General features: G+C 40.1%; 1 protein-coding gene across 2 annotated transcripts in view; it reads left to right on the plus strand.

Annotated features, from left to right (window-relative positions):
• Positions 1 to 15,604, plus strand: part of MCCC1 (methylcrotonyl-CoA carboxylase subunit 1) — a gene marked incomplete at both ends in the record, with an annotated part of 62,296 nt that overhangs the window by 11,753 nt on the left and 34,939 nt on the right. The window contains 3 exons of one of the 2 annotated variants that reach the window (XM_079704247.1): positions 9,926 to 10,047; positions 10,465 to 10,612; positions 10,701 to 10,822. In XM_079704247.1, coding sequence (XP_079560373.1) covers positions 9,926 to 10,047; positions 10,465 to 10,612; positions 10,701 to 10,822 — 392 coding nt within the window. The remainder of the gene's footprint in view (positions 1 to 9,925; positions 10,048 to 10,464; positions 10,613 to 10,700; positions 10,823 to 15,604) is intronic. The other variant, XM_079704248.1, reaches the window with a different exon arrangement.

Genomic DNA, 15,604 nt, shown 5'->3' on the forward strand with positions numbered 1-15,604 from the left:
TCCTTTAGCATTTGCTTTCCTGTTCCAGTCATCTTTATACTTAATTAGCTATTTTCTTGTTTAGCAATTTTAATGCATATCATGACTCCTCAACTCAATTGTGCTCCGTTTAAGAGAAGAACCCACAACTGAGACTTATTTTCTGTACCTCCTAACATTCCCATGACCTGGCACAGGGGGTCATTAATTTGAATTAATGAATATATGTGGTTGTTTTGTATTTATGTGTTTCTGCATCTATGTTCTCTTCTTTAAAATCAGAGTTTCGGGCTTCCCTGGTGGCGCAGTGGTTGAGAGTCCGCCTGCTGATGCAGGGGACACAGGTTCATGCCCCGGTCCGGGAAGATCCCACATGCCGCGAAGCAGCTGGGTCCGTGAGCCATGGCCACTGAGCCTGCGCATCCGGAGCCTGTGCTCCGCAACAGGAGAGGCCACAACAGTGAGAGGCCCGTGTACCGCAAAAAAATAAAAAATAAAAAAAAAAAAAATCAGAGTTTCTAGACTGAACAATGTAGGCACTAATTTATACACACAGGTATTTAAAATATGCTTGTTTCTAAAGCTTTTTAGTTATCATTTGGAGTAAAAGGCCCTTAGGAATCCAGGGACTTTAACATAATTGTCACTTTGTACTTATTGCATGTTTGAACTTACATTAGACAGTATTATTACCGCCATTTTACAAATATAAAATGCACAGGATATGTGATACCCAAAATCATCTAGTCTCACTACTCAAAGTGTGGTCCATGGCATCATTTGGTAGAAATGCAGCTTTTTAGGCCACACTCCAAGCCCACTTTAATTTACATTTTTATGCATAATTTGCATTTTTTCAAGGTCCTCAGGTGCTTTGAAAGCAAAACTCGTCTCATCATTGAAAGAAAAAGAATTAAACAAAAGTATCCTGACTCTCAGCCCTATTACCTATTTCTTTAAGTAACGACTCTATAGCAAATTTATGATATGTTAATTCTGGAGAATTTCTGAACTCTATCTGGATTAGTATTATGTTAGATGTTATGTTAATAACACAAACAATGAGAAAAGAGTAAATAATTTTCACACATTTTGCCTGGATATTCAAGATTTGAGGTGACTTGCAACATTACGGATAGTGGTTAAGACTAAGATAAAAGCAAAAAATAAGTAATATGGGACTATTATTGGGGCATAGTGGTTGGAATTAAGTCAGAAAACTTAGGCCAAGGAAAGCTTCTTTAAGTTCTTCCTGGCAGCCCTGATGAAAAAGGAAATTTGGTGGGTTACAATTTACAGGGCTCTTTAATAAGAGGATATTTACCAATTAAGGGAGCAAACCTTGCCCTCACTTTGACTTGGAAGAAGAATCATATTGATCCTTCTGATAAAGCAGCAGTCCCCAGCCTTTTTTGACACCAGGGACTGGTTTCGTGGAAGACAATTTTTCCACAGACTGGGTGCAGGGTAGGGGGATGGTTTGGGGATGATTCAAGCACATTACATTTATTGTGTACTTTATTTCTATTATTATTACATTGTAATATATAATAAAATAATTATACAACTCACCATAATGCAAAATCAGTGGGAGTCCTGAGCTTGTTTTCACTTGCCACTCACCGATAGGGGTTTTTTGGTTTTTTGGGGTTTTTAAATTTTTATTTATTTAGTTAGTTAGTTTTGGCTGCGTTGGGTCTTAGTTGCTGTGTGGGCTTTCTCTAGTTGCGGTGAACGGTGGCTACTCTTTCATTGCAGTGGCTTCTCTTGTTGCGGAGCACAGGCTCTAGGTGCAAGGGCTTCAGTAGTTGTGGCACACGGGCTCAGTAGTTGTGGCTCGTGGGCTCTAGAGCACAGGCTCAGTAGTTGTGGCGCATGGGCTTAGTTAATCCGCGGCATGTGGGATCTTCCCGGACCAGGGCTCGAACCTGCGTCCCCTGAATTGGCAGGTGGATTCTTAACCACTGTGCCACAAGGGAAGCCCACTGATAGGGTTTTAATATGAGTCTGCAAGCAATTGATTTATTATGGTCTCTGTACAGTCAAACCTCTCTGCTGATGATAATCTGTATTTGCAGCCACTCCCCAGCTAGATCCCTCGCATGCGCAGTTCACAGTAGGGTTTGCACTACCATGAGACTCTAATGCCGGCGCTGATCTGACAGGAGGTGGAGCTCAGGCAGTAACACGAGCAGTGGGGAGTGGCTGTAAATACAGATGAAGGTTTGCTTGCTGGCCCCCCACTCACCTCCTGCTGTGCAGCCTGGTTCCTAACAGGCCATGGACTGGTACCAGTCTGTGACCCAGGGGTTGGGGACCCCTGTAACAAAGGACATTGAATGACATGTGCATCGTGATTTTGAAAGAAGTTTGCCAAAAATGTAGAATTCTTTTTTTTTATACAAATACAATTTTTAAAGGGTATGTTCCATTTACAGTTATTTCAAAATATTGGCTATATTCTCCATGTTGTACAATATATTCTTGTAGCTTATTTTATACATAATAGTTTATACCTCTTAATCTCCTACCCCAATTTTGCCCCTTCCGTTTTCCCTCTCCCCACTGGTAACCACTGGTTTGTTATCTATATCTGTGAGTCTGCTTGTTTTTGGGGGGGGCTGCGCAGCACGGCTTACGGGATCTTAGTTGTCCAATCAGGGATCAAACCCAGGCTCCTGGCAGTGAGAACACCAAGTCCTAACCACTGGACCACCAGGGAATTCCCTGCTTCTTTTTTGTTATATTTGCTAGTTTGTTGTATTTTTTAGATTTCCTCATATAAGTGATATCATAAAATATTTGTCTTTCTCTGTCTGACTTATTTCACTTAACATAATGCTCTCCAAGTCCATCCATGTTGCTGCAGATGGCAAAATTTCATTATTTTTTATGGCCGGGTAGTATTCCATTGTATACATATACCACATCTTCTGTATCCAGTCATCTATTGATGGGCACTTACGTTGCTTCCAGATCTTGGCAATTGTAAATAATGCTGCTATGAACATTGGGGTGCATGTATCTTTTCAAATTAGTGTCTTTATTTTTTTCAGATATATACCTGGGAGTGGAATTGCTGGGTCATATGGTAGTTCAATTTTTAGTTTTTTTGAGAAACCTCCATACTGTTTTCCACAGTGGCTGCACCAATTTACATTCCCACCAACAGTGTACAAGTGTTCCGTTTTCTCCATATCCTCACCAACATTTGTTATTTCTGTTCTTTTTTTTTTTTTTTGGCGGTACGTGGGCCTCTCACTGCTGTGGCCTCTCCCGTTGCAGAGCACAGGCTCTGGACGCACAGGAGCACAGGCTCCGGACGCTCAGGCTCAGTGGCCATGGCTCACAGGCCCAGCCGCTCCGCGGCATGTGGGATCTTCCCGGACCAGGGCACGAACCCATGTCCCCGGCATCGGCAGTCGGACTCTCAACCACTGCGCCACCACGGAAGCCCCTGTTCTTTTTGATGGTAGCCATTCTGACAGTTGTGAGGTGATATCTCATTGTGGTTTTGATTTGCATTTCCCTGATGATTAGTGATGTTGAGCATCTCTTCATGTGCCTGTTGGCCATCTGCATTTCCTCTTTGGAAAAATGTCTATTCAGTTCTTCTGCCCATTTTTTAATCGGGTTGTTTGTTTTTTTGATGTTGAGTTGTATGAGCTATTTATATATGTTGGATATAAATCGCTTATCAGTCACATCATTTACAAACATTTTCTCCCATTCAGTAGGTTGTCTTTTAGTTTTGGCAATGGTTTCCTTTGCTGTGCAAAAGCTTTTAAGTTTAATTTGGTTCCATTTGTTTATTTTTGCTTTTATTTCCTTTACTTTAGGAAATGAATCAAAAAAAATATTGCTGCAATTTATGTCAAAGAGTGTTCTGCCTGTGTTTTCCTCTAGGAGTTTTATAGTATCCAGTCTTACATTTAGGTCTTTAATCCGTTTTGAGTTTATTTTTGTATATGGTGTTAGAGAATGTTCTAATTTTATTCTTTTACATGTAGGTGTCCAGTTTTCCTACCACTTATTGAAGAGACTGTCTTTTCTCCATTGTATATTCTTGCCTTTTTGTCATAGATTGATTGACAAGTGTGTGGGGGTTTTTTCTGGGCTCTCTATCCTGTTCCATTGATCTTTGTGTCTCTTTTTGTGCCAGTACCATACTGCTTTGACTACTGTAGCTCTGTAGTATAGTCTGAAGTCAGGGAGCATGATTCCTCCAGCTCTGTTCTTTCTCAAGTTTGTTTTGGCTATTTGGGGTCTTTTGTGTTTCCATGTAGACTTCTAAATGTGACCATTTTAACATAGGCATTTTTATAGATGCTACAGTAAAATTTACACTTGAGCTAAATTTCTGGTGATTTGCCTGGTAACATGGCTGTATTGCAGGAATCTAAAAGATGTAATAGTAAGCACGCTCATTAGGCTAGTCCTCTTGACAGTCAGTTTTCTCAGGCCTTCTCTGGCTGGGAAAGAGGTGGTAGTAGTAAGTGCTGGCTGAAGATTAGAATCACTGAGGAGCCTTTTAAAGAGAATGTTGATACAGTACTGTGGGAGGGGCCTAAAGTCACCTGGAAGGGAGCTTTATGCTCTGGTGGAAAGCTAGTGATTATTTTTTGAGCTGAGTGTTGTCTACACAGGTGTATTCAGTTTATGAAAACTATGTTTATAAAAGCTGTATACTTATAATGTGAACTTTTTTGTAAGTATATTATTCTTTAGTGAAAAGCTTTTGCCAGACCTCACTTATTCCCTTAGTTATCTGGATTAGCTTCTGAACATGAATGTTTTGTAAAAGTGCTCCAGTTTCTTTTAATGTGCCACCAGGAATGAATAACTTTGTTTGAGATGTTTCAAAATCACTGACAAGTAACTTTAATGAATACAGCAAGTTATTTAACTAAATACTGGTCGTCTATGTGGTTGACCAAAAGGAAATCCAAATGTCCTAAGAATCACAGATTGGGGTAGGAAATTCTTGGTCATAAGAATTTGAAAAAAAAAAAAAAAGAATTTTTGAGGGAGTTCCCTGGTGGTCCAGTGGTTAGGATTCCAGACTTAAACTGCCGGGGGCCCAGGTTTGATCCCTGGTCGGGGAACTAAGATCTTGCAAGCCACGCAATGCGGCCAAAAATTTAAAAATGTTAAAAAAAAAAAAAAAAAAAAAGAATTTGAAGAGTATGGCTTGTCCCCTCCACCACGGAAAGGACACATCTCATTTTTGCTGAGGACAGAGCTAATAACAACAACAACAACTTTGGACCTGTGCATATGCTTGAACAAGCACAGAGCAGAATAGACACAAACTAAAAACATGGAAGAAATTATTTTGGCAGAGATTTAAGGGTAGGAGATAATGCCAGTTTTCTGTCTTTATTGTTAAAGGCATATTAGTCCTATGGGATGAACAATCTAAACAGGCTTACAATCCTGTGATCCACCAGGGTGAATTGGCAGCTAGATACACGCCTGATGGCTTGGAATTAGCCCACTGGTTAATAGTAGTATTGTTAGATTTCCTTTTTTTTTTTTTTTTTTTGCGGTACACAGGCCTCTCACTGTTGTGGCCTCTCCCGTTGCGGAGCACAGGCTCTGGACGCGCAGGCTCAGCGGCCATGGCTCATGGGCCTAGCCACTCCACGGCATGTGGGATCCTCCTGGACCGGGGCACAAACCTGTGTCCCCTGCGTCGGCAGGCGGACTCTCAACCACTGCGCCACCAGGGAAGCCCTAGATTTCCTTTTTAATCCTTTTAAATGCTCGAGGATACTATGGTTTGGATATATTAAAGTGTTCACCCTAAGAGAAATTAGTTAAACTTCTTGAGGCCATTCCCATAATGTGTTTGAATATTATTTTTTGCAAGGAGACAGCTGCTTTTCTTCTTAGTTATGAAGGGAGAGTATTTATCTAGTTAATCAGGGTTCTGTCAAATTAAGTATCTGTTCCAAAAGAAAGGAGGCTAGCAACCAACACTTTGAAAATAAAATTAAGGAAACAGTTACATTTGTAATAACATTAAAGAAAATCAAATACTTAGTAATAAAGTTAGCAAAAGCAGTTCAAGACCTATGTACTGAAAACTATAAAACATTGCTGAGAAAAATTAATGAAGACTTGTACATGCATGTTTATAACAGCATTACTCATAATAGCCAAAAACTGGGAAAAATCCAAATTAATAAAAAACAAAATATGATATATCCATACAATCTGTAAACAAATGTGCTATATTCATCCATGTTGTGGCATGCATCAGTATTTCATTTTTCATTTGTGGGTGAGCCACAGAATACTATGCTAAGTTTAAGAAGCCATACGTATAAGGCTATGGACTATATGATTCCATTGTGTGAGACTTCTAAAAGAGGCGAAATTATAGAAAGAAAAAGCAGGTCAGTAGTTGCCTGGTTCTGTGAGCAAGGATTAATCATTATGCACATGGGTACATAGGAACTTCTGGTAGAAGTGTTCTAAAACCGGATTATATTTATAGTCCAGTTATAGCACAGTTGTATAAATTTGCTAAATTCATCAAACTGGAAATGATTGAATGTTATGCATTGTAAAGCATACCTTTTAAAAAGCTGTTAAAAAACCAGGGAAGACTGGGATGTAGACCTGTTTTACTTCACCTAATATAAATAGTATTTGACATTTCATGAAAAATGACTAAAATTAAACTTTTGTTTAAAAGGAGCAAAACTCCAGGCTGACATCAAAATGTGATTGTTTAGCATTTTATTCACTATCTAGCATTTTGCTGTTTGCTGTCACTAAGCTGTGGGTTTTTCTATTCACATGATTTTCCCAGACATCTGAAGCTTACTGCTTTTATTTATTTATTTATTTATTTATTTATTTATTTAATTTATTTTGTTTATTTATTTTTATTAATTTTTTTTTTTGTGGTACACGGGCCTCTCACTGTTGTGGCCTCTCCCGTTGCGGAGCACAGGCTCTGGATGCGCAGGCTCTGTGGCCATGGCTCACGGGCCCAGCCACTCCGCGGCATGCGGGATCTTCCCGGACCAGGGCACGAACCCGTGTCCCCTGCATCGGCAGGCGGACTCTCAACCACTGTGCCACCAAGGAAGCCCCACTGCTTTTATTTTGAAATGTTCTTTGGACATAACAATTTTGAAATAGGGTTGGATAAGCTTTTCATTTTTACAATCTCTTGGTTATAATTAAACATACTTAATTATTATTTTAAAAGAACAAAACTTCCCTCAGAACTATTGAATTTGGAGAGTTGCTTTATTCCTCACTAAACCATTTAAGCCTTTTTGCTTTCCTCTGTTTCCTCCCTTTTCACTGTCAGCATGTTTCTTCTTAGCAGTCTTGCTGTCATTCAGTTACTGTTTTTCCTCTTCTGTGGCCTAGAAAGCCAAGTAAATAAATTTCTTAAAACTCTGAGTAAGTTGCAAGTGATTAGGTTAAAGTATGAGGGGGGTCCACTTTCACTGAAGTATATATAGACTTTAGTACTCTATGAACTTTTGTTTGCTTCTTAGCTTTTTTTCTGGAAAGGTAACATCGGCAGATAGTGACCTAAAGCTAAATGAGTTAATATTATGCTAGGGTGCTCTTTTCAGCTTTTGGATACGTGGTTTCAGTTGTAGGCCAGCTTTATATGGAGATACTGCAAACAACCGCCCACTCCCCTTACCATTCTGAAGTCCTTTACTCCTGCTTGCTGATATTACTTGACATTTCGTGTATATTGGGCTGGCCAAAAGTTTCATTCGGTTTTTTCTGTAAGGTGGCTCTAGTAGCACTTAGTTGTCTTTAACTTCATTTGAAACAATTTTGTTAGATTGTATGTGACAGCTGTCATATCAGCGTGCATTTAAAAAAGACTTATCGAGCTTCCCTGGTAGCACAGTGGTTGAGAGTCCGCTTGCCAATGCAGGGGACACGGGTTCGTGCCCCGGTCCGGGAAGATCACATATGCCACAGAGCGGCTGGGCCCGTGAGCCATGGCCACTGGGCCTGCGCGTCCAGAGCCTGTGCTCTGCAACGGGAGAGGCCACAACAGTGAGAGGCCCGCATACTGCAAAATAAATAAATAAATAAATAATAAATTAAAAAGACATCAAAATTGGTGAATTTTTGTGTAGCCATTTTAATACTGAAGATGGAAGAAAAAAAGCAACATTTTCGGCGTATTATGCTTTATTATTTCAAGAAAGGTAAAAACGCAACTGAAACGCAAAAAAAGATTTGTGCAGTGTATGGAGAAGGTGCTGTGACTGATCGAACATGTCAAAAGTGGTTTGCGAAACTTTGTGCTGGAGATTTCTCGCTGGACGATGCTCCACTATCGGGTAGACCAGTTGAAGTTGATAGCGATCAAATTGAGACATTAATTGAGAACAATCAACATTATACCACGCGGGAGATAGCCGCCATACTCAAAATATCCTAATCAAGCGTTGAAAATCATTTGCACCAGCTTGCTTATGTTAATCGCTTTGATGTTTGGGTTCCACATAAGTGAAGCAAAAAAAACCTTCCTGACCATATTTTCGCATGTGATTCTCTACCTAAATGTAACGAAAATGTTCAGTTTTTAAAACAAATTGTGATGGGTGATGAAAAGTGGATACTGTACAATAATGTGGAATGGAAAAGATCGTGGGGCAAGTGAAATGAACCACCACCAACCACGCCAAAGGCTGGTCTTCATCCAAAGAAGGTGATGTTATATATATGGTGGGGTTGGAAGAGAGTCCTCTATTATGAGCTCCTTCTGGAAAACCAAACGAGTAATTCCAACAAGTACTGCTCCCAATTAGACCAACTAAAAGCAGCGCTCGATGAAAAGCGTCCAGAATTAGTCAACAGAAAATGCATAATCTTCCGTCAGAATAACGCAAGACCGCATGTTTCTTTGTTGACCAGGCAAGAACTGTTACAGCTTGGCTGGGAAGTCCTGATTTATCCACCATATTCACCAGACATTGCACCTTTGGATTTCCATCTATTTTAGTCTTTACAAAATTCTCTTAATGGAAAAAATTTCAATTCCCTGGAAGACTGTAAAAGGCACCTGGAACAGTTCTTTGCTCAAAAAGATAAAAAGTTTTGGGAAGATGGAATTATGAAGTTGTCTGAAAAATGGCAGAAGGTAGTGGAACAAAAGGGTGAATACGTTGTTCAATGAAGTTCATGGTGAAAATGAAAAATGTGTCTTTTATTTTTACTTAAAAACCAAAGGCACTTTTTGGCCAACCCAATACCTAAAAGAATTTAAAGCAGGAACTCAAACAGGTATTTGAACACCAGTGTTCATAGTGGCATTATTCACAATAGCCAAAAGATGGAAACAATCCACACGTCCATCAACAGATGAATGGATGAACAAAATGTGGAATATACCTGCAGTGGATCATTATTCAGCCATAGAAAGGAATGAAATTCTGATACATGGATCAACCTTGAAAAACATCATACAAAATAAAATAAGCCAGAGACAAATGGACAAATATTGTATGATTCCACTTTTATCAGGTATGGAGAATAGGCAGATTCATAGAGATGGAAAGTAAAATAGAGGTTATCAGGGAATGGGGAATTACTATTTAATAGGTATAGAGTTTCTTTGGGGCATGATGGATGATGGTAATGGTTGCACAACATTGTGAATGTACTTAATGCCACTGAACTATACACTGAACAGTGGTTAAAATGGTAAATTTGATGTGTGTATTACCATAATGAAAAGAAATATAGATATTTCTGGTTTGGGTAAGGCTTTAGAACTTTAGTATTAAAGTTCTAAAGAAACCTCTCTTTAGAGACATATTCTGATAGAGACCATAGTATACCTATCACCAGTATAGGGAGAGGCCTCCCCAGAGGAAGATTCCATCACCTGCATCAGAGTCTGCCAGTGGAGCACTAGAAGGTTTATCCTTTCATTTCTCCTTTCTAGGCTATCCATCCGGGATATGGTTTTCTCTCAGAAAACATGGAATTTGCCGAACTGTGTAAGCAAGAAGGAATTATTTTTATAGGTCCTCCTTCATCAGCAATTAGAGACATGGGTATAAAGAGGTATGAGTTTACATCTTTTAAATACAGCCATAGGAAGACTAATTGAAATGGTTTGTTTTAACTATAATAGACATGTTGATTATACCCTTTTGTCATCATAGGCAAAAGTTATTTATTTGCCACTACAGTGAGTTACAGAAAATATTCAACTAATTAGTGTTTCTAATCAATATGTTAATCAGTTTTGGGGGATTAAAAACAAGGTGGGATGAGCTACCACATGAAAACTGGATTGAGAAAACTAATAGATATTTTAACATTTGTATTAATATTTGTTGTCTCAGACTATAGTCCTTTTACCTATGGAATGTTTTATTTTTAAAGTTCCATTGTATTTTATAGACTAGGAAGTATTTGTGTTTCTCTTGTATGAAATAATTCATAGATTTAGGGCATCTTGGTTTTTTTATTCTAAAGCACAGCCAAATCCATCATGGCTGCTGCTGGAGTGCCTGTTGTGGAAGGTTATCACGGTGAGGACCAATCAGACCAATGCCTGAAAGAGCATGCTAGGAGAATCGGTTACCCCGTCATGATTAAAGCCATCCGTGGTGGAGGAGGAAAAGTAAGATTGTGCATGCTCGTGTTTTCCATTTTGGGCTAGTCTAATTTGTTTTACTTATGTTGTAGTCATAACTATCTTTCCGTTTTAGGGTATGAGGATCATTAGATCTGAAAAAGAATTTCAAGAGCAGTTAGAATCAGCGCGGAGAGAAGCTAAGAAGTCTTTCAATGATGATGCGATGCTGATTGAGAAGTTTGTGGACACACCAAGGTGGGTTCAGCTTTTTTTTCTGACTCAAAATTTTTTTAATTAATTAATTAATTAATTTTTGTCTGCGTTGGGTCTTCGTTGCTGTGCGTGGGCTTTCTCTAGTTGCAGCGAGCGGGGGCTATTCTTCGTTGTGGTGCGCGGGCTTCTCGTTGCAGTGGCTTCTCTTGTTGTGGAGCACGGGCTCTAGGCGTCTGGGCTTCAGTAGTTGTGGCACATGGGCTCAGTAGTTGTGGCTTGCGGGCTCCAGAGCTCAGGCTCAGTAGTTGTGGCGCATGGGCATAGTTGCTCTGTGGCATGTGAGATCTTCCTGGACCAGCGATCGAACCCGTGTCCCCTGCACCGGCAGGCGGATTCTTAACCGCTGCGCCACCAAGGAAGTCCTCAGTTCATTTCTTGTTGATGGAATTTAGAGTCTTTTCAAAATAAAAAAAAATTCTTGTAAGAAACTAGCTTTATCTTACAGATAAAGCATCATTTGAGATGCTCAGAAAATGGTAATAGTTAGCCAAATTGAACTGTAAGTGATATGTTAACAAATATACTAATAGCTCACCCTTATATTGCACTTAACCATGTGCCAGGTTCTAAGTATTTTACATATACTAAGTAATAATCTTGCTATCCTTCTATTTCTAGTCTAATTCCTGCAACAATCCCATTTGGTAGACCCTGTTCCCATTTTTCAGGTGAAAATACTGAGCAACAGAGTGGTCATCTGACTTGCCTGACGTCTCCCAGCTGGGAAGTGGTGAAGCTGGGATTTGAATCCAGGCAGTTTGACTCCAGAATTCACACTCTAAGTGACCACACCGAACTGCTTCTCTGGGTACCACTATAGCAGATACTATGTGGATTTCTAATTTATTTTATTATCAGGAATTTTATTTTCATGTGTATTGCTTAAAATAAGATATTGATTATAAAAGCTTCTTGTTTCATAGATTTTGTGTTAAATACAGACACACACACACACACACACATACATATATATAAACCTGTAAGTCAAGTGACTTTATAGAGAAAAATTCATTTGGGGACCATGACCAGAGAGAGATTTACCTTGAAGGTAATGAACTAAAGCTTCAGGCCCTTCTCTTGCATGAACCTCTTTGAAGATCCTGTACCCAATTTTGTACTCATCTTAAACTGGGCTCCCAAATTGTTTTTGTTTCAAGCCCTACAAAACTTAGAACTGTCCCTGAGCATGACACAGTAATTAAATTCATTTAGAATGTGATAGTTAAAAAAAAACAAAAAAGTCAATCTCAAAATAGGCCAGTTGATTAGGAGAGCACAACGTATGCCACCTATTAGTGGGAAATAAGGCAAAAATGGAGGAAGTTCTAAGGTAAATTGAAGGTTCCTTTCCACAGTAGCTTTCAGAAAAGGATAGGCTAACTATCCACATTGGCGTACTCTTGAGTTAAAATTGTCGTGGAGACATCAGCTAGCTATTTCAGTGACTGTAACTCAATGCCTGCAACATTTTTGAAGATGTAGATTCTTTACTTGCGAAATGTTAGCTAAATATTACCTCACATTGTAATTTATACTCTCAATACCTGGGAAGCTTCTGGGAATCAAGGACCTGGTAGTTTCTTTCTTTTTATTTTCCCATATATATTACCTGGCATTATTTTCTTCATGATAGGCATCAGTAATATTTTTTTAAATATAGAAATAATATGAATACATTACAAACTTGGAAAACCAAGTCAGTCATAAGCTCATTCTCCTGATATAAGTATTAGCATTTCTACATATTTCTCTTCTGTGTTTTCTAGTAATAACATTTCAATATCATGATAATCACTATTTTATATTCTACTAAATAATTATCTGTTGAGTTAATGGAGTACCAGAAGATTGTCAAGGTGGTGCTGATAACTGAGAAAAGTAGAAATCAAGATGTATTATATAATAAATCTGATCAGAACTATTGAGCTTATCTGAAAGGTTGGGATAGATAACAATCTTCAAAGTGTACTATTTTAGAGAATTAAAAAAAAATCAGATTCCTTCCTCACTTCATATTCAGTGCACATTCTAGAGGGATTAAAAATGTGGGAGGGTATCATGATCCCTGTTACAGATGGAGAAGCAGGGCCAGAAGGTGAAGTATCGACCAGTTCTCAGAATCACGTCTGCCTGCCGCTGCCTTTCTGGCTGCTCCAGGGCCTCCAGTAACTGACCTTGTATAGCACCTTCATCAGCAGAAGACTCAGATCCAGCTCCTGACCTAACACACACATGAATCATGAGACCAGGACCCATTTCCCAGGCATGTGACCTGGGCAGTTGCACAGGGCCCTGAGCTCAGAAAGGTCCATATTTGGTTTAATACCCCGTGGAGGCATCTTAAAATTCTTAATAACATTTTTAAAGGGGCCCTGCATTTTCACTTTGCAATGGATCCATAACTTATGTAATGGGTCCTGTATGTGACTTTGGACGAGAAAAGGAACAGATGAGATGAGGAAATCTGGCTGGGGCAGCCACAGAGGAAGCAGAGGCCAGGGGTTGTGAGGGCCCTCTCTTCTCGGTTCTCAGCGGATCCCTCCATCCCCTGCTTTGAAAGGAAACAATGGCTCCTGCTTAAGAGGCTTCACCTCCCCAGCCTTTTGGGTCAAGCAGATTCTGCATATGAGTCTTATCATATGATATTTGTCTTTCTCTGTCTGACTTCACTTAGTATGATGGTCTCCGGTTTCATCCATGTTGCTGCAGATGGCATTGTTTCGTTCTTTTTGGTGGCTAAGTGATATTCCATTGATATATGTACTGCATCTTCTTTGTCCATTCGTCTGTTGATGGACATTTGGGTTGCTTCCATGTCCTGGCTATTGTAAACAGCACTACAGTGAACACTGGGGTGCATGTATCTTTTTGAACCATGTTTTTCTCTGGATATATGCCTAAGAGTGAGATTGCTGGATCGTATGGTAGCTCCATTTTTAGCTTCTTGGGGAGCCTCCATGCTGTTCTCCATAGTGGTTGTGCCAGTTTACATTCTCACCAACAGTGCGGGAGGGCTCCCTTTCCTCCACACCTTCTCTAGCAGTTACTGTTTGTGGATTTTTTGGTGATGGCCGTTCTGACCGGGGTGAGGTGATGCCTCATTGTAGTTTTGATTTGCATTTCTCAATTGCACTGTTTTTATGTGAAAAACGAATGGGACTTTTTTTTTTTTAACCTTTGGGTAGAACCTATAGGGAGGTCTATTTTAGTTAGATCTTTGTAACACAGCAGGTGAGGGAAAGTTGTGTGAAGGTTTTTAAAGACAGTTGAGAGAGGGGGAGATGTTTCCAGAGGGTTGTGGAGTCTCCTCTGGGCCAAACCCTGGCAGCCACGCAGGCCACTCCTGCTCTGTCCAGTGGAAGACTGGCTACTGCACGTCTCTTCATCTTACTCATAAAGCTTCTAGGAGGCAAATATTTGTCAAAGCCAATGCCATAGGGCTTCCCTGGTGGCACAGTGGTGAAGAATCCGCCTGCCAATGCACGGGACATGGGTTCAAGCCCTGGTCCGGGAAGATCCCACATGCTGCGGAGCAACTAAGCCCGTGTGCCACAACTACTGAGCCTGCACTCTAGAGCCCGTGCTCCACAAAAAGAGAAGCCACCACAATGAGAAGCCCACGCACCTCAACGAAGGGTAGCCCCCGCTCGCCGCAACTAGAGAAAAGCCCATGCACAGCAACGAAGACCCAACGCAGCCAATCAATCAATCAATCAATCAATCAATAAAATCTATTTAAAAAAACTGTGAATAGGAAAATAAAAACTTTAGAAGTCTTAGAAAATATCAAGGCATTCCTACTAGAAACCAGCTGCATCTGTCTATCTAGCCAGACCCCAGCAGTGGCTGAATTGGAGTGACTGGGATTTGATGTACTTCTTGGTTCTCAGACACTGTGCTCCAGAATCTCTAAGTTAGGTAAAGCAACACAGAAAAGGATCATCAGAAAAAGGAAAATAACAAGAGTGATTTGACAACCGCAGAAATCCTAACAGAGCACAGATCCTCAATGAGCTTCCCTTGTAAACAACCAAAGGAAAAGTGTTTCCAACTTCTGAGAAGTCAGAAAAGAGCTATGTTGTGCTCCTGGTGTGGCCCCCGTATGTTCACTTCAGAACCTAGAGTTCCTGCTCTAGTGCCTCCTTCCCTGGAGCAGCTAAAGGATAAGGGAGAGTCAGTGAACATGGTAAAGTTTTACAATTGGAATTTGAAAAACAAACAGCTCAGCTCCAACATGCAAAGAGCATAGAAGTTGTTACTCACACCCAAAAAGCAAGTAAAAATCTGAACAAAATAAAAATCAATGAATTTTAGACCCATCAGAGAACTGAGGCCACAAGGCAAACCACCACCCTGAAATCTGGGCAAGCAAGTGAAGACAGCAAATCACAGCCAAGATCAGCTAACCTGGAGCAGAAGCTGTGGGAGCCATAAACTGATAGGGACACTTACATGGGAATTTTGACAAATTACTAGAGGCTGCATGTGGACTAGCTTGATGGTGAGGGCCCAGTTTTAGGGGGAACCCCAAATTTTCATAGGTTTTTCTTCCAAGGACACCACCAAGTTCTCAAAGTGAAAATCCAAGAAAAATTCCCTCACATTTTGGGGCAGGAGGAGGAAAAAAGAAACCATTCTGAAATAGGCCCAGAGCTGTCTGTTCTCCCTACCAAAGGCCAGCACTCTAAGGGAAATTTTGCCAGAGCCTTTTCTGTCCCGGGGGAAGGGCAGTTAGCCAACTCTAGTCTTCCTGTTTCACGTAAG

The sequence above is a fragment of the Hyperoodon ampullatus genome (assembly GCF_949752795.1).
Source record: "Hyperoodon ampullatus genome assembly, chromosome: 5".
In the NCBI taxonomy this organism is placed as follows: Eukaryota; Metazoa; Chordata; class Mammalia; order Artiodactyla; family Ziphiidae; genus Hyperoodon; species Hyperoodon ampullatus.